Here is a 22,877-nt window from a genome sequence, read left to right on the forward strand (position 1 = left end):
TTAAAAAACGTTTAACAAGCATCCATAATAGGGGAGCTGATATGGGTCTCGAGTCGTACCTAAGACTGCATTTGTGGTTGGATCTACCATTGAATACCAAATCAATTAAATGTCAATGCGACATCTCAGTAATATAACATTTAATCCATTTAATAATAAATAGATTTGTCATCTCATTCAACTCTATTATTGAACTTACAAATTACTGTTATGGATGTTTTAATAAGCTATTAGAAAAGCTCATATTTTATTTTGATGCATGTATCCCAAGATGTTAGTTGTCTGATTAACTTCCTATATAGACATAATAATATATAAAATTTAAATGTGAGAATATAATATCATATTTCTCTTGGGTTTATAGCAAAAACTATGAGGTCTTTATAAGCATTTAAGTATGTCCTTATGATAATTTATCCTTATGGGTTTTCGCTTATTGGTTCATCGAATGACGTTATTATTATGATTTATGCGTATTATAAATAAGTGTTAATGAAAGATGATTTTCTTTGAAAAAAATGTATTTTATGTCATAAGTTTGGTTATATTCATATTTTTTTTTTTTTGTAATTTAACTCATTCGTTGTATTTCAGTTTGATCTATAGTTTAAGAGATATTAACTTGCTTGTATTTCTTTGGTTTTAATTTTACAATTTACAAATTTTTATATCATTCAAGGCGAAAAAATATTGGTTAAACCGACTTTAAATATAAATTCTTTAGTCTTATTCATTTTATCATTTACATAATTACTCTTCATTGTCTACTTTTTTTGTAGCTTTATTCAACAGAAAACCCTGTAATCATGCCTTAATTTATCATATACATAAGATATGTAAGCTTTTGTGATATCGTAATACATTTAGGTACTTAAAGGTCCTCATAAGCAATAAACTTAGAAACAAGGATGTAAGCATGACTACAAAGTTTAACATGGGAATTTCCTGAAAGCCAAAGGACTATTTTTGTAATTATTCTAAAACAAGCAACGAATACCGTGATTCAAACACGGATGCATCTGTTCTTAATCCCAAATAGATTCTCTAGGGCTCCAATTTGTGATCGTTCTACTTCAATCAAACAGTGTAATTGGTTGAATAAGATTCAATAAATGGCAAATAGCAACAAGCGAGATGAACCCTTAACAGCTCCACCGGTCGATCGATGGTTTGACCTAACCCTAGGTTCCTCTTTTCAAGACAATCCTTCCTCCAAATTCTGCACTCTTCGCTGTAAGTATATGTATCTGTTTTCTCTACGTGCTATTTGCAATAAAATTTGATCTCTTTGACAGATTATTCAACTTCTTTATGCATCTAGTATGATTTTCTGTAATACAGTGTTAAATTGTTCGCTGAAATTTAATTAACAATCTACGAATTTCGAATGTAATGTTTATCTTCAAGCAATTGAGTATTTCAGATGAATTTAAGCCAGCATCTATCGATAAAAACCAACCTGGGAAATTGCACAAAACCAAAGATAACAAGGTCGCTGTTGAATTCCAGAACAATCTCCCAGGAAAACCCAAAGTGAGCTTTGAAGGTAGCAGCGAAGATTACAAAGACAACGATGCAGTTTTGTTCTTCGATGGAACTAGTTTTAGGTTAGAAAGACTTCACAGATCAGTTAAGCGATTGCGACATGTCCGCCAACCTGGCGAGTCTGCAGCAGTGGCTGCCGCCACTTTACCACCACCTGAAGCCAGTTCACCACCACTTGGAAAGGGATCAAAACCTCAATCTTCAAACAAGAACTTACTTCCTCCATCAGTAAGTTATTCTTTCAATTCTGATTTTCACTTCACACATTTAACCATAAAAATCTGATCTTGATTCTTGATTCTTGATTTCACACTTGAACAGGTTGAAGTTGAAAGAATTGAAATTGGCAACTTTAAAGGCTTTGGTATGTTCTTATTTCTCATTTTTTACTGTTTACCACAATCATAACAAGAATCTTTTTTGAAATCCCAGATGGGAAACCCCGAGAAGAAAAAGTTGTTGAAGATCCATTCAACCCATCAAATTCTCTCTACACATCACCAGATACCAAAAACGATGATGACCTGGACGAACAGCTGGACATACTCAATGATGACGAGGAAGAAATCGACATCAACATAGAAACAGAAACAGAACCCGAAAGGCAACAACAAGCATTCACTGGAATTGACATCAACATTCCTCATCAAAACGAAAGTGATGATGAAATTGCAGAAGTTGATGTTAGTGATGATGAAGGGGATGAAGGTCTTAATGCTGCAGAAGCACTTAGAGCACAAGTGAATGCTGAGGAAAGAAAAGAAGGGTCGTCGAGTGAGAGTGGGAGTAGTAGTAGTAGTAGTGGAAGTGGCAGTGGGAGTAGCAGTAGCAGTGACAGTGACAGCAGTGATGGTGATGGTGACTCTGTAAACTCTATTTAAGAAGTTTTTATGTTTTCGGGTTTTGTAAGTTGAGTAAAAGTGTTGGCAAGATTGTTGTATGCCATATAAGCTAAAAAGTTGAAAAAAAGTTAAATGGTAATTGGTTATGGAATATTTAGGCTAAAAATTGCAATAATTGGTAAAAACTAAATAAAAGTCTTCAAGGAGATGAGATTTTAGATTACTTTTTGTAAGGTTATATTATGATAGGATGAAAACACTTTGATTATTACCTTGATTCCGAACAATTTTCTTGTATGGTAACGTTTTCATGTTAAATATTCGGTTATTAGTATTTGAATTTGTGCTTTATTGCTATTTCAATTAAGATATTGTTAAATATTTGGTTAATAGTATTTGAATTTCTGCTGTATTGCTATTTCAATTAAGATATTGTAGTACCAATTCACTTATCGTTCCAAGTTCAAATAGTGTAGTAATTAAGATAGTTAAATAAAACATACGATATTCCTAATTTGTAATATCGAATGTCTAACATTGCAATGGTGTAATAATGGGAATTGATTCGTAAATAGGTTTTTCTTTATAAACAAAAATTTATGCTTTAAAATATTGTATTTTACAACCTTATAAAACATAAATTATTGTGTAAATAGAAAAATTGTTATGTATGAATCACTAGCCTTTTTAATAATAAGATAGATTATTGTCAAACATAATTCAATAAACATAGGGACCAAGAGAGTATTTGGAGGGTGTTTGGGAATTTTTTTAGAACTTTTAGCTTTTTCCAAAAAGCTAAAAGTTAAAAAAAGATGTTTGGGTATTTAGGAAGTTTTTTTTAAAACAACTTTTAGGCAAGAATAAAAATAACCTTTTGAAAAGTCATGAATTTATAACTTTTTTCAACTTTTGGGTTTTTAGCTTTTAGAAAATCAAACATATTTTAAAACTATCTTTTGTAAAAAACCAAAAAATCAAAAATGATTTTTATCAAAAAGACCTTTTTAGCATTAAAAGTAATCCCAAACATCCATTGGATCGCTATATTGTATGCCCAGATTTATAATTAACTTTAATTATGTCCATGTCCATGTAATTAAGTTGGATCCTAGATTTCTAGGTGGAGTTACGCGTGGTAGTTTTAATCATCTAAACAATCGAACCAAAAACGATTATATTTCCTCATGATAACCCCATCTTGTTTTTTTTCTTTGAGATTACAAAACTTTCTAACATTTTGTTAACTTTAATTTACAATTGTTTGGTGACATATTTGCAATTTGTAATTTAGCTAATTGATTATATCAAACACATTATTCATCCATAAATTCCTAGTGGGTTCGACTCGACTTACCCTACTACCTAGGTCGAGTTGGTTTATGTTTTTATCATATTGACAAATGTCGAGTTGGTTTATGTTTTTATCATATTGACAAATGTCCATCATAGTCATGGTGCTAAATGTTTTCTAATATTTGGTATGGTGTTATTGTATTTGTTTAATGGAGGGGAATATCTTGTTAGAGTTTGATGCAATGAGACAGGAGGGTTGATCATCATACTATCCATCTTCGATCGATGAGGTTGAATTCCTATAAAAAAGCGACAATGGATGCATTAATGCAAGCAATGTGTCAACAATTTAGTGCACAATCTCAAGAGATACAAGAGAGTCTAAATCAGTTGTTTTTTGGCTCAAAATCCTATATACCAATAACTATCATCAATGCAATTCCACTAGGATCTAATGCAAATCTTATACGATCTGTCCCAACAAGAAGATGACGAGGAAGGTTCTAATTGGCTATATTTATAGTTTGATATTAAAATTTGAACGATTTTCTAATAACTTTTTTTTGGTATTATAAAAGTTGAATGTTTTTTAATTAAATTTAAATGTTTTGTATTAGAGATACATAGTTTTTAGATTTATGGTCATGAAATAAGGAAATATGAATTTATTTCTATTATATTTTGGAAAAAGAAAACTAGAAACGAACAAAAAATAAAAATATAGAACAAATAATTGGATATAGAGACGGCAGGTCGCCGTTATAGGTATTTATTTATTTATTTATTTTGAATATTAGTAGATATATAGATGTTGATTGATGTGGAATTGTTAAGCGGTAGAAGGTTATCCATAGGGACAAATGTATTGATGACGAAATTTGAGCTATAACTACGGAGGAACAAAGCGAACCCTTAGCAATGACATGTCATGTCCAAGGGGGGGGGGGGTGTAGCGCCGAATTATGTCATCGTCAAAAGTTGGTTCTTTTGTAACAGATGTTGACAATCACACCTCTTAGTAGGGGAGTAAGAGTAGGGGTACAAAGACTATATCAAATCGATGATCTCCAACATATTTATATGTGTATGTGTAAAAAGGCATAAAGAAGGGGTTGAGTAAGTTGGTGCAACAATAGAGCATATACACACATAAAAAAGAGGATACAAGCGAGTAGAAAAGAGATAGTAACTATAAACTTCAAAATAAAACATGTAAAAATGTAAGCGGGATGCCCGTCGATCCAGTTAAGATACTTAGGAGGCCTTAAAATGCTTCTTGAATTTGAAAATATAGCAGAAAAGGAAAAGTTTTTGAACGAAGGACGGGAGATCTGGCAACCTTGGTTCAAAACGATATCAGCCTGGGAAGAGGGTATAAATTTCAATGAAAGAATCGCATCCCTAATTATTCAAGGTGTGCCTCAACATGCATAGTGCGAAGAGACCTTTAGTATCATTGCAAACTCGTGGGGGTCAGTGGTCATTCCAGAAGAATGCAACACAAGCTCTCCTAATCTGGCATTCGGAAGGGTCGGGATACTTACATCACACCCCGGAATCATTAGTTCCTCCATCAAAATCTTGGTGGATGGGAAGCCATTCCAAATAAATATCTTGGAAGACATTTTCGAATCCCGCAAACTCAGTCCGGTGCTTGCTGCCAATGATTTCTACCAGAAAATGTCATGGTGGGATGAAGATAGTATTGGAGAAAATGGCAGCTTCAACAGTGATGCCCCTGCTCTCCACGAGGTTGGCTTAATGTCACCGGAAGCATCTCCGGCGAAAGACCAGCAGTCACATGATAGGGAATATGAAAAGTCGCAAGCAAATATTCCAGGCTCGGGAACCAATGCGTCTCCTCGTCTCCATAACACCTTGGAACTCCCGCGTGAAGAATTTACGTCATCTGATGCAGGTAGCGACACGGCGGGTGTGCTCTCCCCTTTGGGCCAAAATAGAATGCGGGCTTCCCCCTCTCCTGTAATCAAAATACATCGGCCCACTCGCTCCTTGGACCTAAACAGGGCCCCATCTCGGTCTTTCCCATCCGTATCCAATGACCAGTTTAGGTTCCATTCCCTTAGGCCTCTCTCTCCGTCGAGGTCTCGCCCTCATACTCCCTCATCTCCGTCTAGAATTCCCCCTTCCTTCTCCCACCCCATCGGCGACGCCCATCAATTACAAGGAACCTCGACCAGGTCTCTTCAGGTGCCCCACCAATCAACCTCGCAGGCCATAACCGCTGAGTCAAATGCCACTTCCTGGGAGGTCGCCAAAACAATCACAGTGGGTGAATCTGTTGGTTTCCAGGTTAGTAACCAAGCTGATCAAATCAAGCAGATGATCAAAACTCGAGGAGTGACGATTATCAATCAATGAATATTTTCTCCAACAATATTCGTGGAATTGGGTGTGAAATAAAGAGGAGCTGGCTTAGAGACTGTCGCATCAAGCATCACTCTTTTTTTGTTGGGTTACAGGAAACGAAGTCCTCAGAGGTGAAGAACAAACTAGACAGTCAAATTTGGGGCTCTCCAAACTTCCAGTGCGAGGTTATTGACCCGGTGGGGTTATCTGGTGGAATAGCTTCCATATGGGACCCCTCCTTTTTCCAGGTTTCTGAATCAATAAAAGGTGTCGGCTTTCTTGCCATAAAAGGAATTTGGCTTAGGCTAAGAAAAAATTGTTGTCTTGTAAACGTGTACGCCCCTCAAGATCCTTTGAGGAAGAGAACCTTGTGGAACAATTTATTTGATCTCATCAATTCAGACCTAGACTCCTGTTGGTTTGTCTTTGGACATTTCAATGCCGTTCGCCTGCCGGAAGAAAGACTCGGTTCCACATTCTGTCATAATAGCGCCTTTTATTTCAATGAATTCATACATTCTATAGGTCTGATGGAGATTAAAATGGGGGGTCGACGATTTACGTATATGAACTCAGCAGGGGATAAACATAGCAAGCTAGACAGATTCATTGTCTCTCTAAATGCTATCGAGACCTGGCCAACTCTAAATGTTACAGCCATGCCTAGGGTGCATTCCGACCATTGCGCTATCTTGCTATCTGCTTCCCAACTTGACTTTGGCCCAACCCCATTCAAGCTCTATAATTCCTGGCTTAAAGACCCAGAGTTAGTGGGTATCGTAAGGCGGGGATGGTGTATCAACAGCAATCCAAGCCATCTGGTTTTTCGTTCTCCCCTCTCCATGGTTGCAGGAAAATTGCGGAATTTAAAGGAGCACATTAAAGCTTGGAGGAAGGAAGTTTCCGAGAAAGCCAGAAAAGAGATGGATGAGCTTACAAACAGAATAAACGTCATCGACCAATTGGCCGAGCAGGGCCTAATTAACAAAGATCTCCTTTTAAGCCGACAGTCCGCATACCAAAAAATTATGGAAATTGAATCTAGGCGTATCGAGGATCTAAAACAAAAATCTAGAACCACTTGGGCCCTAGAAGGTGATGAGAATAGTGCTTTCTTCCATGGTGTGATAAACAAGCACCAGAGATCCCAAAGGATTAATGGAATCAAGGATAACGGATTCTGGATAAGCGACCCCGTTGCAATAAAAGAGCTGACTGTTAATCATTTTGCCAGGAGATTCGCTGAGCCTCTCAAGCAGCGCCCTAAACTCCTCAGCCCTCAGTTTAAGAAATTACCCCCCTACGCGAGCTCGTTCTTAGAAGAGCCTATCTCTCTCGATGAAGTGAAATCAGCCATTTGGGCTTGTGGCTCGGACCGGGCACCAGGCCCTGATGGTTTCACCTTTGCTTTCTTAAAACAATATTGGGAGGAGTTTGGGGTGGATCTATACCTAGTAGTGAAACACTTTGAAGCTTCGGGGCAATTCGAGAAAGGCTGCAACTCTTCCTTTATTATCCTTGTCCCTAAGATTCAAGACCCGATCACAATAAATGACTTCCGCCCAATTAGTTTAATTGGATGCATGTATAAAATAATCTCAAATGTCCTAGCTGAAAGACTAAAAAAGGTGGTACACTTGGTGGTCAGCTCAACACAGTCGACATTCATTAAAAATCGGAATATTCTCGATGGGCCCTTTATCTTGAACGAGGTCATAAGCTGGGTTAAGAGGAATAAAAAGAAAGCTTTCACTTTCAAAGTAGACTTTGAAAAAGCCTTCGACAGTCTTAGCTGGGAGTTCCTTGACTCATTCATGCTGCAAATGGATTTTGGAGAAAAATGGCGTTCATGGATTCGAGGTTGTTTATCGTCGGCTAGGGTCTCGGTAATTATAAACGGATCAGCAACATCAGAATTTGCCATGGAGCGTGGGCTTCGTCAGGGAGACCCACTATCCCCGTTTTTGTTCATCATTGCAGCGGAAGGTCTTCATGTTGCAATGGAAGCGGCGAAGGAAAAAGGCTTATTTAGAGGTATCCAACTCCCCCGCCAAGGCCCAGTAATTTCCCACCTCCTTTACGCCGATGATGTGATATTTATGGGTTCATGGTCGCTGGAAAACACAAAAAACTTGATAAGGATCCTAAGATGTTTTGAGTTGTCCTCAGGACTCAAGATAAACATGGCGAAAAGTAAATTGTATGGTCTTGGTGTACAAAGTTCCGAGTTGGAGCTGGTGGCTCGCTCTTTCAATTGTAAAATTGACACTTTTCCTTTCATTTATTTAGGACTTCCAGTTGGTGCTTCGATGGCAAGGGTAGCCCAATGGAAACCTATCATTGAAAGATTTCAGGCAAAGTAATCTAGATGGAAAGCTTCCACACTTTCGTTTGGAGGACGGTTGACCTTAATCAAAGCAGTCTTAAGCAGCCTGGGTACATTCTACTTCTCAATTTATAAGGCCCCTGCTAGGGTAATTGATAGCCTTGAAAGGATTCGGAAGAGGTTTTTCTGGGGCGGCTCCATGGAATCAAGAAAAATGATCTGGATTGCTTGGGAAAAAACCCTCGCAGCTAAGGAAAGAGGCGGATTGGGTATTGGTAGTTTGAGGGCGCAAAATCTCGCCCGACTTGGAAAATGGTGGTGGCGTTTCAGGACTCATCCTGACAGTACATGGGCTTTGGTGATAAAAGCCATCCATGGACCTGATGGTGGTCTTTCCCGCCCTTTGGCTGCAAAAAGGAGAAGTGGCTGCTGGGGGTCAATAGCCTGCCTCCCTCTATCTTTAGAAAAAGATCAGGTTCCTTTCTTGAATCACCTCCGGCAAGTACAAAATGTTGACGGCTCAAGAAAATGGACATGGTCTCTTGAATCCTCGGGGGTATATACGGTTTCTTCTATGCGCTCTCTCATCGACAATATGGTCCTCCCCCACAGTGGCAAAATATGGAAGTGGAATCCTTTAGTCCCGGGTAAGGTGAACATCCTAGCTTGGCGAGTCTATCATGGGAAACTTCCATGTATGCTGAACCTTTTCAATCTTGGCATTAGCTCTTCAAACATGTGTAAGATGTGTCAAGTATCTCCTGAATCAGAAGATCACATCTTTGTGGGTTGTCCTATCTCAAGTGAAGTCTGGTCGCATGTGCGTAGATGGTGGCGAACATTAGATACTTCCCCTAACTCCTGTCGGGAGATGCTGGAATGTAAAAATCGACGTAATGGACACCATAGTCTGCAGGAGATCCACGAAGCTATAGTGCTAGTCTTCATGTGGGTAATTTGGAGATTCAGGAATAGTAAGGCACATGCTACAAACTCAAACTCAAACTCAAGCTTAATCTCAAAATCGATGCTGGTGTATGAGGTACAAGCCTATTCTCACTTATGGATCAATGCAAGGAAGAGGAGAGGGCAAAAGATACGATGGATTGAATGGTGCTGCGACCCAATTCTAGAATGTTGTCATAGATCGTGATTCTGTTGTCCTTTTGTTTGTTTCTATCTTTCATTTTCTGTTTTAATCTGATTATACCTCCTAGCCCCTGGCTAGTTTTTTTCTAATATATGCCTACCGTTCAAAAAAAAAATGAGACTTAGACTACTCCACTACCATAATATTTACCCTCCATACCCTTTTATAGGAGGTTAATTCCTTAGAAAGAATCAACTTTTTCATGGTCTTATGTTTCCTCGTACGTCAACTGTAACTAATTCTGCCCTCCAAATTTTCATCGACGGTGCCTCCTTTGGACATCTCAATCTTTCCTTCATTCAAAAATTTTGGTGGACGATGCCATTCACAACGAAGTTTTGATTGTTGTGTTCAGGATCTTATCCAATAAATTTCTATCATCTTGATAATTTATTTATGTTACTTTATTTTCTCCTCATGCTCTTTATTTGACCCGCATTGAGATTCATATATCATAATCAACCTAATAATTACTTTGTAAAATTTTCCCTTTAGTTTCAACGAGAAATTTTTGTTACACAAGATTCGTGATGCTTCTCTCCAATGGGTATATTGGGTTATTACCAAAATGCTTCTAAATTCTATCCTATAATGCTTGAATTACTAATTTACTACCATGGTGGAAGCGGTGGAATGTAAAATTATATTTTCAAGTGTATATTTTAAATTTTTTATTAAGTAAGTTAATCAGTACACAATTTATAGGCTTGATGGCTGATACAACAATTTCACCATCTTTAGAAGGGATAATCTTGGTGTGAAACTTATTGATTACAATTATGCATCTTGTAAATTTGCAGGTTCAACTTGTGCCTTTTTGCACAAGGAATTCGAGTAACAAGGGACAAAAAAACTAAACTAGAAAATGGAGAAGAAGAACATGAGAAAATCACTTGGTGATATAGGCTCCTTGTTGATAAACAAAGGATATGTATCGGAGAACTAAAACATAAAACATTGGTCCTATTTATACAAAAAAAATTAGAATTCTAATATAATTCAAACATTGCAAGGAATAATCAAAAACTAAAATAAGGAAACTTTCCAATTTTAATCATGATATTGAATTAATCCAACATTTTCCTCCTTAATTAAGAATTAGGTATGCTTTTCATTTTCATCAACTGTCACATCTCTATGAACTACAACCTCTAACAACTTTGTGAAGATGTCCAACCTTTGCTATTTGTTATACATATGCTTCATTATGATGTCCTTATTTTCATCACACTTTGATGTAATATAACCTTGTATGTATATGATTAATTCGTCCATAATATTCTTAGATCTATAGAAGGTATGTATTCTAACCATGAATTTAGATTCTTAGGGTTTAGTTTGTGGTTTTCATAAGTATGTTGCTATTAGATGTGAAATAGACATAGATTAATTTTACGTTGCATGTACCCTGAAGTATTAAGAGAATTTATGCATGCACATTTGATTTGTAACCTAAAATAATATATTTCCAGTAAATACGATTGAAACATAGAGAAGATTTTCTTTGAGCCTAGGATCAAACGATATCTCGTTCTCGTATATGTTTAGTCTATAATCAAACATATGAATTCATAATACCATTTGGACATTACTTCCAATCCTTGCGTATTATACTAAGGATAATGTAACATCCTAAAACACGGAAAAAAAATTCATTTTATAATTAAAACAAATAATTGTTTTCAATCCAAAACCATAGCAAGTCAAGTATCAAGTACAAATATTCCCCAAGATAAGGACATCATAAAATCTCCCAAAATATATCTTCGAATGATGTGTATGATCACGCATTTGCTTTACCACAACCATCAGAAGTACATGAAAAAATAAACTAAAACTATAAGCTAAAGATCAATGATTTCCCCCAAAGTACCACCACACAGCATAACATATACAACATTGCATACGGGGTCCAATCAGTCATTAGACCGGAATACCACTACCCAATCAGTCATCAGACTGGAATGCCTATATGCACGGGCCCGCTCAGTCATTAGATTGGAATAACCTCGGGTCCACTCAATCATTGGATTGGAATACCCCCGGTCTATTGGCTCACACACAAAGTAGTAGAGCCTCAACCCTAAACTATAACATGTCGACATATACATAACAGATAACGTATAACCAGTTAACAGGAAAACACACTGATCTATACATCACTACCGTATAGCAATATCCTATATACCAGGACTCAATTCTAGCATTTCAATACAACCTAGCAATATCCTCTAACCAGAATACATGATTCATTGGGCCGGCATTGGTGCCTTCGACCCATGAATATAGTGAGGGAAACTCACCTCTCAATCTGAAAAGATAGCTGATCACACCACAACTCTATGTACCAACTCTACGGGTTACCTATACAATAAACAGTAACCTTGTCTCAAAATATTATCCAAAATACCCTCAGGTCAAACATGGTCAAAACCCTGGTCAAAGGTCAAAGTCAACAAGTTAACTCAACTAGTCGCCACGTCATGGTTAGCTCCAACCAAGCCGTGGGGACTATAAGACGAAAGAGTCGCATGACAGCCATCCAACACGTTGTGGTGACTGTTAAGACCAACTTAATCTAATAAGTTCTAAATCCATCAAATCAACCATTCAAACTTCGTATAAGGTATTCTCTCATCCAATAAACCATAAAAATCATTGTTTTATCGATATGCATGTCCAATTCATATCTTGAACTCAAACTAGGTCAAAATAGAGTAAAAAGGGCCAAGATCACATGCAGTAGTTCAAAACTCTAAGAAATTCCAGATCCAACACTCCTAACCCCAAAGGGACTCTGGGCATCCATAAAGTTGGCAACTTTACGGAATCCCAACATTCCAATTGATGGGTTTTAGGTAAACAAACAAAATAACACCCTTAAGTTTTTATGCAACCTAAATAAGATCTATGTTTTCTCTATTAAATCTATAACTAAGAACATCAGAAAGACCATAGAAACCCTAGGATATTTTAAAAAAAATAGAGGAATGGGTTTTCATTTGTGCTCTTCATCCTTTGCAAAAGATGTCCATCACATGAGCTAAGGATCAAGAGGTAAGTTTTATATCATTATTTTAGTAGATTTTAAAGTATATTGTGACAACCCAAAAATTTCCATCCAATATAGTCAAACACTTCATTAAAAGTTAAACTCATTTCTACTATCTTTTAGCACAATTAGGAGTATATTTGAGCGTTCAGAACCTTAAATATCGGGGTTTATCAGCTGAAGTTATAGCTCAAGGAAATGACCTTAAACACCCCTGCAAGGAGTTCACGGCCAACACATGGGAGTTTACGGCCGTAAAATCCATGTGGGCCATAAACTCTTACTTATATGGTGAAGAGGTAGTCATTTGTTCATTTCTCCCTTCCATTTGGCCCAAATCCTCTCAAGTATCATCCCGATCTTCGTCCCCGATCTTCAAAACTCGTAAGCTTATTGTCTTAACTAGTTGATATCTTGCATGAACTAGTAATCTTACATGATTTCATCCGTGAAATCATTCCATTTTGTAAGTACTCTTGATCCAACTCATAGTACATTAGGTTTATCATATTTAGAGCTTAGAAAGCATAAGAAATCATGGGATTCAAGGAGTTTACGGCCAAGACATGTTGTTGGGCCGTAAACCCCTTTTAAGGGTGAAAATGACACCCTAACACCTTAGTAAGCCTTGGTTAGTGACATAGAACCTTACACCGTTGACCTAATGACCAAAATTCATGAAATGGTACTTCTTACCATGAGATTACGGCCGTAAAATCATGGGGAAGTGGTCCCAGGACCGTAAACACCATACAAGGTCATTTTAGGACCTTTAAACCCACCCAAGCACTTGTTTAAAGCTTTGGAGCACTTAACCACTTAAGCCCTTAGAGTTTTAAGCCCCTTTTGGTGACCAATTGTGAGTTTACAGCCAGGAGTAAACTCCCCTGGGCCGTAAACTCCAACAAACATGGTCATTGGACCATAAGCTCCCGTATGAGGCCTTGTACTCCCTTGTTGCAACCCGATAGCCTCCTAGCACTTGACCAAAGTGTTTTCCTTGCAATAGGATGTTTATACATTCTTAATGAGTGTTATAATCACTAATTGTTTATATACATATGTCTTCATATGTAATTAGGCTCATTGTGTGTGTCTACGTCTTCACTTGACACCAAGCACTTGCCCGCCACTTCCATCCGATCCGCTCACTACAGGTGAGTTCATACCCCTTAATTAACCTTTTAAATGTTTTTAAATTTTTATAAATGCTTTATGGGGGGGTGTGTACAAGTTGAATCATGTTTAGTTATTATATCAATCACATGTGATTAATAACTAGCATGCGAATGGATTTACTATACGTTAACTGTTTTACCAAACATATTACTTCAAATGGCTTTCCAAAACATTTTTACTAGTTTAAAAACTCTTTATCAAACTGTATTACAATACTGAATGTTTCTTTTCAAAACTCTGTTACAATTGTGTTTCCAAAACAAAGGTTTCTTTATACTTTAAACTATTCTTATCAAATAAACTGCTTTCAAACTGTTTTACAAACTGACATCAAGTCGCCTTTTATTAGTTCTTAAACTCTTCAAAGGTTTTACAAAACTTCTTTTATACTTTTATATTGTCAATTGTATGCCTAGATATGTATAGTTATATAAGTGATGTTTAAAGGACTTAGGAAGGCTAACTTGCTTTATCTCCTTTTCCTCGTTGGGATGTGGCTTTAGGGCATCGATCATCCGTCCGAAGGTCATTTAAATATTAGTTATATATCATGTGTAAATATATAGTCATAAAGGTTCTTCCAGTCAATTCAATACGCTTGGGTAGCAAGGGTATACTTCCATGTTCATACGTACAAGTCATATTACTAGTAAACTACAATAGGCGTAGTTTAGGGTTTTACTAATACTAATACTAGGACAATGAATCATACAAAGAGTTAGTTCATACATGAGTCACTACCTTCTAGATAGAGAGAGAACACAATACAGCTAGTACACACAATACATTACTATACATGCTAGATAGAGAGAGAGAGAGAACACACTATACAACTAGTACACACAGTACATTACTATACATGCTAGATAGAGAGAGAACACACAATACAACTAGTACACACAATACATTACTATACATGCTAGATAGAGAGAGAACACACAATACAACTAGTACACACAATACATTACAATACTATACAGAGAGAACATACAGGCTAGACAGAGGGAGAATATACAATACAGCTAGCATACATTACATATACATTAAATTCAGTTACGTGAGCCATTAAACGGGGCATGGAACTACCTGTCATGACCGTTTTTGTATCCAAAATCTCCTTAATTAGGGAGCGTATGGGTTTGCGTATAGATCTATACTGGATTGACTATCCTACACCTTGCTGCTTGCTACAGTGGGACTTGCAAGTCTACGGGTGCCAAATGTCATTTCTTACGGTGTCTTACATCGTCTTTTTACTGTTGAGTCGGTAGCAGGATACATACCGATCACATGTTACTTTAAATTTCATTTGGTTTAAGGTTGTTAGTACAACAGTAGTCACTTTTATAATACTACAGTACTATATTTTTTCCCCATTATATTCACTTCGTGAACATTCACACGATGCACCGTAATGTAAATACTATATTTTTGGTTAATGATAGTTAGATTTGGAAAAATACACACTCTTACAAGATACACAGTCAGATACTAGATGCCTTGGTAGAAGGCTACTTTCAGTAGGAAGCATAGGGTTTTCTAGGATATTGAAAACTTTTACATACTCATACTTACAAATACAGTCTTACAAATACATTCTTACAAATACAGTAACTCAAATACTTATGATCTCACCAGCTTTAAAGCTAACACTCTCTTTCAAAATAACTTGTATCCTCGGGTCAACAGTAGACAGGTACCGATGCAAGGTTTAGAGAAGATGGAGCTCGTTCTAGACTCATCTTTCACTTTTGATTCATACTTTAGTGTCTATTAAACATGTCAGGACACTTGTATTAAAATTATATTATTAATGTAATGGATGATGTTGTTGCTTGTTTACTACTATTCATTGTTGTGATACTGTACATGACATCCTCTGCCCCCGGACGTTTCCGCCATTCCGTTTTTGGGGTGTTACATATATTGATAAAACTAGTAAAACCTATTGATTCTAGGATGCATTTGCACTTAGGTAAATCTGTTGCTACCTTATTATTATGTACTTAATGCAATTAATCCCCAACATCTATGATGTCTACAAGTGTTTCACGCTGCAAATAACAAGGTTAGTTCATCGACGTTTTGCCCTTGATCAAAATTTCCTTCATGGTTTCTTTCACGTCGTGGATTTTTACATTCGTTGACATAGTGACCAAAACATTGACAATTTTTAACACCAGGTCATGCTTTTGTCTTGATAGTGGGGGCCACTATATGGCATCCACCTCAGTTACAACCAATGTCCCCTCTTCCGACGTTCACCACTGCTACCACAAGAGTTCTTCCCTCCTGAATGAGTGGTACCTTGCGCTTCTCCGCCATTCTTCTTTGATATTTTGAGCTACTACTAGTAATTTCATAAGTAATTATTTTTAGTTTGACCACCAACCCTTTCTTCATGAGCTTTCAATACACTGATAACCCCCTCGATATTCATTTTTTTAAAGATCTACGCATTGCTTAATTATTGAAGCAATTTGCATGAACTTACCTAGTATAACATGAATCAACGTTTTCACAACATATGCTTCGTTTATGGTATCTCCTAAGGACCGAATGTTGGTTACCATGTTATTTACCTTCATGGAAAAATTATCTATGGTTTTCAATTCCTTCATATTTAAGATCTCGAACTCAACCTTTAGGGTTTGGACATTCACAATCCTTACCTTGTCTGCACAGTAACATTATGTTTAAAGCAAAATAAGTAAATAAATAAATAAATAAATAATAATACTTAAAAACTTCATGATGTAATTTTTATATTTTATTTTAATTCTAAGTCGTATTATTAACGGGATGTGTGCATTGGGGTGTTAAAAGTTATGTTTTCTGGGTGTTGAGGGGTAAACGGTATCATATGGACTAGTTATGAATAGACTTGTGTAAAGCAGGGGCTCTATTGTAAAAATTGGACCTTATTGACCTAATCTGTGGAGTCAGGGACCAAACTTGTAAAAATGTATCAAAGATTCATTTGGAACACTGGATTTGAACCTGTCACTTTCCCCTCCCGTTTTAAGGGTCATGTAACTCCATAACCCTAACCCAAAAACTCTAGCCACTACCACCTTATCTCTCCTATCCCAGCACCGCCATCCCCTTCATTGAACCACCACCACAACTATTCTTCTACCGACGATGACCAGCTCTGCAAGGGAAGTCATCGAGGCCAGAACAACCGTAAATGATTGCTACCATCATTCCTTCGCCACTTCTTCTTTTCTGTTGTTCTCCGCATCACAATAGTTTGACCGCCCCTCGCCTTCTTAATGTTCCGCAAAAGCTAGCTGCCACTGCTACCGCTCGTACAACCCTCCCATTTGCTTCTCCGGTCGACATACCACCCCCGAAGAAGGTTGTTGTAGACGTGTTTGTGTATGTATCCATGTACGCATGTGTGTGATTTAGTGTTGATGCCCGTGATTGGCGTGTTGTTGGCAGGAAAACCGATTAGGAAGACCACCATGGCAGCCAACCATGGTAGTTGCCATCCATGTTACTCCTTCTACCACCACTAGCCACCGTGAGAGGTGCCTGTGTATGTGTCAAATGGTGTTATGTGTGCGTTTATTTAAGTTAAAGTTGTTTTTCAGTGTTGCTTGACCAAAAACTAAAGAAAAACCACCACCACCTCATGCCACCGTTTGGCGCCATCAGCCTCTGCTTTGGGTGACTGTGTGTCACACCCCAAAACCAAGAACGACGGAAACGTCCCGGGGTGGAGGATGTCATGTGAAGTATCATAACAGTAGAAAGTAGTAAACAAGCAACAACATCATCCATTGCATTAAAAGTAAAGTTTTAATACATGCGTGTTCTTTCATAATGTACAACAATAAAATGAATAATCAAAATAAGACGAGTCTTGTCTGTGCTCCGTCTTCTCAAAGCCTGGCCATCGTACCTGTCTAACTGGTGACCTGAGAATACAAGTTATTTTGAAAGCGAGTATCAGCCTAAAGTTGGTGAATTCATAAGTATTTAAGTGTCATTGTCTTGTTTTGGAAAGCTGTTATGAATGCCTTGTAAATCTTTAAATGAAACAATTGATATAAGTATGAAAACCCTAGAAAATCCCTTATTTCCTACTAGTATGAAATGTAGTCTTCTACCAAGACCCGAATGTTTTTCTATGATAATGATATTTTTTCCTTCTTTTTGACTATTACGAACAGTACTTAGTCTAACTCATCATTTATGTGAATGTATCACAAAATAAAGTAATATGGAAAATATAATCATGTAAGTGTTATCCTTTTGTATTAGGATTAACACGACATCGCGATTTGCGAAATGTATAACCTTTGAACATCCGTAGATTGTTCAATTTTCCTCTGTAGCTACAGCAGGTGGGGGGAAGGGTTAGTCCCGTAAAAGTATTCCTAATATAAGTATTAACCGTAGGCATCCGTAGATGTTCATCAACCTCTTTAGCGAATAGTAGACCCAAGGAATGGTTAGTCCCGTAAAGGTACTCCTAGTATAAGTAATAACCGTAGGCATCCGTAGATGTTCATCAACCACTGGTGCTAACAGCTGGGATTCGGAATGGTTAGTCCCGTCTAGACATCCCGTTGAACTGGGATAGGCAGGACAGTTTACAAAGAAGGTACTAATAAATCATCCTCATGAATCGAGATACAAGTATTCATGTAAGTGTATACAGGTAAATGTATCTACGTAAAAGTACTCATGTAATGTATTCATGTAAAGTACTCATGTATGTGTATCCATGTAAGCGTACTCATGTAAGTGTATTCATGTAACCTGTAATGTATAATATAGACTCATGAATGAACTGACTCTGATGTAATTCCTTGTAATAGGAATAATGTTTTGTATCTTCTAACTATCCCTATAATAGTTAACTGGAAGGTAATTGGTTGTCCAAGCAGGTTTATACACCCTTGCTACACAAGATTGTGCGAACTGAATAAAGGATGAAAACTATAACATCAATACATATATAAGAACATAAGTGTATAGATATAGTTTTGTTCAAGAAGGTAAAAATGGTTTTGTAAGACATATAAGAGTTTTGAACAACAATTAACAATGACTTGATGTCATTTTAATAAACATTTCAAAAACTGATACATTTGATAACAAGGTATTTTAAGATAGAAAACCATTTCATGCATCACATTTTGAAGTATGTGAAATCTGCTGGATGAAAACACAGTTATAAAATACATATGAGTGATTTAATAACATACTGTTTTCTACTTGTATTCCCCCCCCCCCCATTAAAGCATTTAAAATCATTTAAAACATTGATTAAGGGGTATGAACTCACCTATTGTGAATGGTTCTAACGGGTATGCGTGTCGGGATGAGAAGTTCCACGAATGAAGTCTCGGGACATAATAAGTCCTAAATGACATATAATGACACATATTGACATGAATATAGTGTTTATAACATCTATATGAAAGGAAACACCTTCCGGGACTAGGAAACACCTTGACCAAGTGTTGGAATCACATGTGATTCAACATAGGAAGGTATAAAGGCACTCACATGAGTTTACTACCATGAGTTCATGACCCAAGGGAGTTTACGGCCGTAAACTCATGACTACTCATGTGGGAATGCAAGTTTGAAGGATAGGGAATGATTTAGGGACATTAGCTCTAACCTAGGATGAAAAAGACCACCTTCCTTGGAGTTTTTGAGGAGTTCACAGACCTAATGAGTTTACTACCATAAACTCATGGCCATTTATGTTTATGAGGGTCCTAAAGGTCATAAGGAAGCATTCTAACTTCAAGCCTAAGCCTTAGGAAGTGTTTGTGGCATCAAAACACCCTAACTTGAGTTTACGGACCATGGACCATTTGGTCATGTGTTTGTGGCCATAAACACTCATGGGTGTTGGTATTTTGATTGTTTTGGGTCCTAGACACATCAAGGTAAAGTGCTATGCTAGTCTCTTGGCTTAATGAAGGCATTTAGGGCATTTTGGCAACTTAAAATGGAGTTCACGGCCCAAGAACATCCTTGGCCATGAACTCACTTTTAGCCCTTGACTCTTAATGTTTTTGATGTCTAAACAAGCCATGGTTAGTCTCTAGGTTTAGTTTCCAAAGTTTGGAGGGACATTGGGCACTCTTTGGCCCTAAATTTAGTGTTCACGGTCTAAGAAGATCTTGGGCCATGAACACCATTTACTTGGTGTTTTGAGGTTGTTTTCTAGTCTTAAACTCATTAGTATACAAGTCCAAACTAGTTTCATTGCTTAAGGAAGGGACTAGGCACCATTTGGCCTTTATAAAAGAGTTTACTCCCCAAGTGTTCTTGGGCGGTAAACTCTCAAATATTGCTGTTTTGTCATGATTTTGATGTTATTAGGAACAATCTAAGCTATATAATACAACTAGATAGAAGTACTCACGATTTGGGATGAAAACCCGAAGATCCGTTAGAGAGAATTCGACTTTTCTCTAGTTGGAAATGTAACTAATGAATAAATATGGTTCAGAATCCTAAATATAGTCCTGGGATTTTTGGCAGAAAATATTTTATTCACGAAATGAACTCTAATATCATAGAGTTTTGGAATAACAGATTTGCACAAAACCCTAGTGTATCCACTCTCCTGATATCTCCTTAAGTGTAAATCCTAAAATACTCAAACTTATACCCAAAAGTCTGGGAATTCACTGTAACTGTTCTAACTTCTATTGACTTGATATGGTTTGTACAAAATGGAAATTTTGGGTTGTGACACTGCGTGTATATATGTGTGTGTGTTTGGACGGGTGTTTGGAATGATTTATCATTGTTTTTGCCTACAATTATAATCACCACCACCGTGAGGTGGTGGCTGACGCCTTGAGCCACCGTTGACCAGAAATACCCGAGTTGGTAGTGGGTGGTGCTTGACTTATTTAACACTAATTAACCTAAAAATTTAACCATTGGAATAATTGGCACGCGATTGGGTTGGAAACCGTAATTAGTGTTTAGAAAACCCTAATTTTAGATATGTTAGTTTTGGAGTTATCGGGACCCGCACTTTGGACCATTAGAATTGAATTATGAATTATGTCTAATGACATCGTATGATTGACCTAATAGAATGATTGAATTAATAGATTAAGTCCTTAATGGGCTAAGTGTTTTTAATTAACCCTAATCGTCATTTTATGTGAAAACACTAATATTGTGGGTTTTGAGTTGGGCTTAGATGTTTGAATTCCGGATTGGCACTCTAATAACAAGTATATGGACTACAAACTTTGGATGGGCTTTAGGGTAAGGCCCATGTGAAGGGGTTGGGCCCAATTTGGAAAATTAAGCCATATGTTGGGCATTGGTTCATTATTTGGCTTTTAGGCCTTCAAAATGTGTGTTTGGGCCTTGGGTTGGGATCAAGCTAGGTTGGAGGTAAAGTAGTCTTTTTAACCCAAACATGGACTTATAGTTATGTATTGGAACCCAATGATTAATTGGGTGTTGTTTTGATGTTGACAGTTTGGGGATCTGTCAGCCAACGGCCACAACTTTATCTACGGGACTTCAACAATGTGTGCCGAGTCTCCTCACTATTTATATGGGTCGAAGGCATTAATACCAAACCATTTGGTTTGTGTATTGTAGGATGACCAGGGGGTAAGCCTTAGGCATTATATACAAACAACTAAGAGGCGGCTTCTGGAACATTATATGCTAATTAGCTAAGTAGAATATTATGTATGCTAGTTGTCTTTGTGATGCTTGCCTGGAAGACCCTAAGGTGGCTCTTAGCACTTGTCTGTAATACCGAGGGGGTGACCCCCGTCTTGGTAGACTATGAGGTGGCCCGTGGCATAATGGGAAGACTATGTACGACACATAACACCTTTATTGATTATGATATATGTATGATATATATGGCTTGTGGTTATGTATTGCAGTATGTGATTTATGTGCTTATATGCTATGATATTATGTGATAGTGGTAAAGGGGTGAAATAGACCCTGTAACCGGTTGAAAGAGACCGAAGGGGTAGGCCGACATCCAAATATGCTAGGCAGTATCCGGTTGAAAGAGATCAAAGGGGTAGGCCAACAACCGGATATGCTAGACAGTATGTTTATTATATGGTATGTGGTATGATTGGGGAACTCACTAAGCTTCGTGCTTAAAGTTTTCAGTTTTGGTTTCAGGTACCTCCAGTTTTCATATAAAGGAGCTCGGGACGATTGCGGCGCATACAACTGTGTTTTTCCGCAATGTGTGATTTCTAGGAATGAGCTCAAATAAATGTTTTATTTGAAATGCTTTTCTATGTGTGAACAAAGTTACAATAGTGTTTTATTTATATTAAAAATGAAAATTTTACCCTAAAATTTTTGGATGTTACAAGATGGTATCAGAGCCTTAGTTTGAGGGATTCGGGCATACTCTCGGGTGTGCCTAAACTCAAACTGAGAACTTGATGAAAAGTTTTATAAAATAAACATTTAATTACAAAATAATATCTAGGAAAAGAAAGGGGTGTGATGCGTGTAATCGACCGAGCTCAAGTAAGTGGTTCCTAAAATATCAGTACATGTTTGTTATGTGATAGGATATGATTATGTGATTCGCATGCTAGATTAGAGCCAAGAATCTATGAGTGATGCCTTTGTATGCTTATATGAGCTTGTAGTTTTGCATGCTAGAACTAATCAGCCAGTTATAGGATGGCCTGTTTAGGTTATGCCTAATTGTATGAGCCTTCGAATTGCATGCTAGTACAGATTCCTGATTAGAGGATAGAATGGTTTGATTGGAGTATGTTGGTTAGTTTTTTCATTTTTTGAATGTTGATTTCTTTGTTCTTTGTGGGACTCTTAGCAATGCGATCTAGCTCTTAAGTGAATATGCTAAGTCACATGTGGCACGGGCTGGATAATCTCAATGTGATAGACTTGGCCCTATTGCGCAACTCTTGTTTGAGTCCAACCGCTTTAGGATTGAGTCTTTTACTCGAAGGATTAACTGATCTCTGTTGCATGTGTCTATATTCATGAGGTAACTAGTTGACATTATGGGAATCCTTTAGCAGCTGAGGATTGGGTGGGTTTGTGAACCTAAGAAAGCCTAGGATATGCTGCAGTAGGTTAGTAGTATGGTTCAGTGAG

At 37.2% G+C, this 22,877-nt stretch overlaps 1 protein-coding gene across 1 annotated transcript; it reads left to right on the forward strand.

Annotated features, from left to right (window-relative positions):
* Window positions 1–965: 965 nt before the first annotated feature.
* On the forward strand, window positions 966–2,727 carry LOC145036962 (uncharacterized). The gene is made up of 4 exons (XM_078985496.1): window positions 966–1,233; window positions 1,424–1,773; window positions 1,867–1,909; window positions 1,978–2,727. Exons 1-4 carry the CDS (start codon window positions 1,113–1,115, stop codon window positions 2,424–2,426), a joined length of 963 nt encoding a protein of 320 aa, XP_078841622.1. The 5' UTR covers window positions 966–1,112; the 3' UTR covers window positions 2,427–2,727.
* Window positions 2,728–22,877: the final 20,150 nt, after the last annotated feature.

This window comes from Lactuca saligna, chromosome 3, assembly GCF_052625555.1.
Source record: "Lactuca saligna cultivar CGN05327 chromosome 3, ASM5262555v1, whole genome shotgun sequence".
Lineage (NCBI taxonomy): Eukaryota > Viridiplantae > Streptophyta > Magnoliopsida > Asterales > Asteraceae > Lactuca > Lactuca saligna.

Coding starts and splice junctions, on each gene's coding strand:
- LOC145036962 (XM_078985496.1), top strand. CDS start 1,113: ATGGCAAATAGCAACAAGCGAGATGAACCCTTAACAGCTCCACCGGTC. Junction 1,774..1,866: donor AGAACTTACTTCCTCCATCA/GTAAGTTATTCT, acceptor ACACTTGAACAG/GTTGAAGTTGAAAGAATTGA. Junction 1,910..1,977: donor TGGCAACTTTAAAGGCTTTG/GTATGTTCTTAT, acceptor TTGAAATCCCAG/ATGGGAAACCCCGAGAAGAA.